The sequence below is a fragment of the Achroia grisella genome, unplaced genomic scaffold (assembly GCF_030625045.1).
Source record: "Achroia grisella isolate CSIRO2021 unplaced genomic scaffold, CSIRO_AGI_Agris_v1 utg509, whole genome shotgun sequence".
NCBI lineage: Eukaryota > Metazoa > Arthropoda > Insecta > Lepidoptera > Pyralidae > Achroia > Achroia grisella.
The window spans coordinates 951,542-954,635 of record NW_026712902.1 but is presented as its reverse complement, the minus strand read 5'-3'; the positions used below and the strand labels follow the sequence as shown (position 1 = coordinate 954,635).

Here is a 3,094-nt window from a genome sequence, read left to right as displayed (position 1 = left end):
GCTAAAACCGCCCCCGGTCCGAGTGCACGCAAGTCGCACCCCGAGACCAAAGCCCCGCCCCCCGTCATTATCCAGGACAAAAGTGCCTGGAACACCGTATCCAATATGCTTAAAAACAAGCATATCAATTTCAGCCATGCTAAGGCTACCTCAATAGGGATCAAAGTATCAGTCCCATCATCTGACGACCATCGTCGTCTCACCACCTTCCTGCGGGAGAAAAACATAGGTTATCACACCTATGCTCTCGAGGAAGAGAAAAAAGCTCCGCGTTGTAATACGCGGTTTACCCAAGGAGCTCTCAACAGACTCCATCCTTGAGGACCTTCAGTCCCAGAATTACCCAGCGCACGAGGTACATCGTATGTACCAGTCGCGCTCACGCAACAAGGCCCCTATCGACCTTGTTCTAGTCGTATTAGACTTATCCCCAGAAGGCAAATCGATCTTTGATATAAAGAGCGTTTGCCAACTATCCTCACTCTCCGTAGAGGCGCCTCGCAAGCGTACCTACCCCGGACAATGCCACCGTTGTCAGAACTACGGGCACTCTGCCCGTAATTGTTTCGCTCGCCCACGGTGCGTCAAGTGCCTAGGCGATCACGCCACCGCAGATTGCGGCCGTAGGCCCAACACCCCCACGCCCCCCAGTTGCACCCTCTGCCTCACAGAGGGTCACACCGCGAACTACCGCGGTTGTTCACGCGCCCCACGTCCCGCCAAAAAGAAGGCCACCCACACCCAGGGCAACCGTGCTCCGGCACGTGCCCCCGCCAAGGCTCAAACACAACCCGAGCCACTCGTACCCGCCCCACTGCCTGCTAACAATGCCTGGATTAAACCCCCGGCAATTGTAAGCAAGGTAGCACCCAACCCGCCCGCCCAGAAAGCCCCGCCCGCCCAGTCGGCACCGCCCGCCCAATCGGCCCCGCCCATGCCCATACACAAACCCGTCCCCAAAACACTGCCCGCGGCCCCCAAGGCCAACGGCAGCTCCCTCGCGCAGGACTTCGCATTGGTCGCTCGCTTAGCCAGCACCATCGACCCTAACGAGATTGCCCTTCTGGCCTCCAAGCTCCGCCTGTATAAGGAGTCGCCCCAAAATAGGCTCGCAGCCGTCTGCGAGCACATCGGCGTACTTACCGCCATCCTCAATTTTAACCTGTAATTATGGGTACTCGAGCTCAGAGAGAAAAGCCTCGGTCCGTTCGAATAGCGTTTTTTAACGCGTTCGGATTAAAAAACAAAAGGAGGAAATCGCCTCCTTTCTCACTGACCACCAAGTCGATATTCTCCTCGTGCAGGAGACCCTACTGAAACGTTCAGTCCGCGATCCTAGAATCGCCAATTACAACTTAGTTAGGAACGACCGCACCGCCTGTAGAGGCGGCGGTACGCTCATATACTATAAACGGTCCCTACATTGTATACCGCTACAAACACCGCCTCTCACTCATATGGAGGCCTCCGTCTGTCTTCTCGGCATGACCGGCCACCGACCGCTCGCCGTGGCATCCGTATATCAGCCTCCCGGCAAACTACTGCTGGAAAGCGACCTACGCGCCCTCCTAGATATCAACAGCGCCACCATTCTGGCTGGCGATTTGAATTGTAAACACACCCGCTGGAACTGCCACGTGTCCACGACAAACGGCCACAAACTAGACAGACTAGCCGACTCGCTCGAATTCGAGATAATCGCCCCGCTCCGCCCTACTCATTATCCCCATAACGTGAACCACCGACCCGACATACTGGACATGGCACTGCTGAGGAACGTAACCCTACGGGTGAGCTCCCCAGAAGTCCATGCCGAGCTTAACTCGGACCATCGACCGGTAACCCTCCTTCTGGGCCCTCCGCCCGACACGCCACTACCAACCAAAACAATAACAGACTGGCAACGACTCGAGAAATCTCTCGAATCGACCGACACACCGATACTAAACCGTATTCCCGACGTCATAGAGTCCACCGAGGACACTCTCATTGCGATCGACTCGCTTACTAACCACCTGCAGTCGGCAGTCAAGGACTGCTCCAGGGAGGTACCGGCGACGGACGACCGTCGCTGGCAGCTCCCCGATGACGTAAGGAGGTTAATAAGCGATAAGAACGCAGCCACTAGAGCGTACGATCGCTACCCCTCCGAACCGAACCGGGTGCGCCTGCGAGCCTTACAGCGTAGCGTTAAGGAGCGCATCGCGCAGATCCGGGACGGCCGGTGGGGCAAGCTCCTAGAAGAGATAACGCCATGCCACACCGCGTACTGGCGCATAGCGAAATCTCTCAAAACCGACCAACAGACAAACGACATGCCCCCGCTAGTCCGACCCGACAACACTATAGCCTTCTTCGACGAAGACAAGGCTGAGTGTCTAGCGTCCAACTTAGAAGCCCAATGCTCCCCCAGCACGCTCCCAGTCGAGGCAGGTCATCTCGAGAAGATAGACACCGAAGTCGAACGCATCGCGTCCACCCCGCCCACCGAATCCCTCTCACCAGTCACGCTTGATGAGGTCAAAACGCTAGTTAAACAACTACCTATCAAAAAATCACCCGGCTCAGACGGCATATCGAATAGATTAGTCAAAAGTCTGCCATCCCAACTTTTGTTATTACTCGTCGCTATTTTTAACGCGGCGCTGTCCAACGCTATATTTCCAGACAGCTGGAAAGAAGCCGTGGTCATTGGCATCCCCAAGCCCGGTAAAAATAAATCCGACCCGTCCAGTTATCGTCCTATCAGCCTCCTCAAGGCTATAGGCAAGCTGTACGAGCGAATCCTCCTCGCTCGCCTAAAGGAGTTTATATACTCCAAAGGCCTGCTCATCAATGAGCAGTTTGGTTTCCGAGCCAAACACTCATGCGTCCATCAAGTGCACCGCATCACGGAGCACATTCACAAAAACACTCTGTACTTCGCCACCAAGTCCCCCAAAGGCGGTACAGGCGTCCTATTTTTCGATGTGGCTAAGGCTTTCGATAAAGTCTGGCACAACGGCTTGGTTTACAAGCTTCATCAGTTAGGTGTCCCCGACAGGCTAGTACTCATTGTACGAGACTTCCTGTCGAATCGCTCTTATCGCTACCG

The 3,094-nt window shown here is 55.3% G+C and overlaps 1 protein-coding gene across 1 annotated transcript; it reads left to right on the top strand.

Annotated features, from left to right (window-relative positions):
* The first annotated feature begins 364 nt into the window (after positions 1-364).
* Positions 365-1,168, top strand: LOC131846267 (reticulon-4-like). The gene has a single exon (XM_059195531.1). The coding sequence runs from the start codon at positions 365-367 to the stop codon at positions 1,166-1,168; it is 804 nt and encodes a 267-aa protein (XP_059051514.1).
* The last annotated feature ends 1,926 nt before the right edge of the window (positions 1,169-3,094 follow it).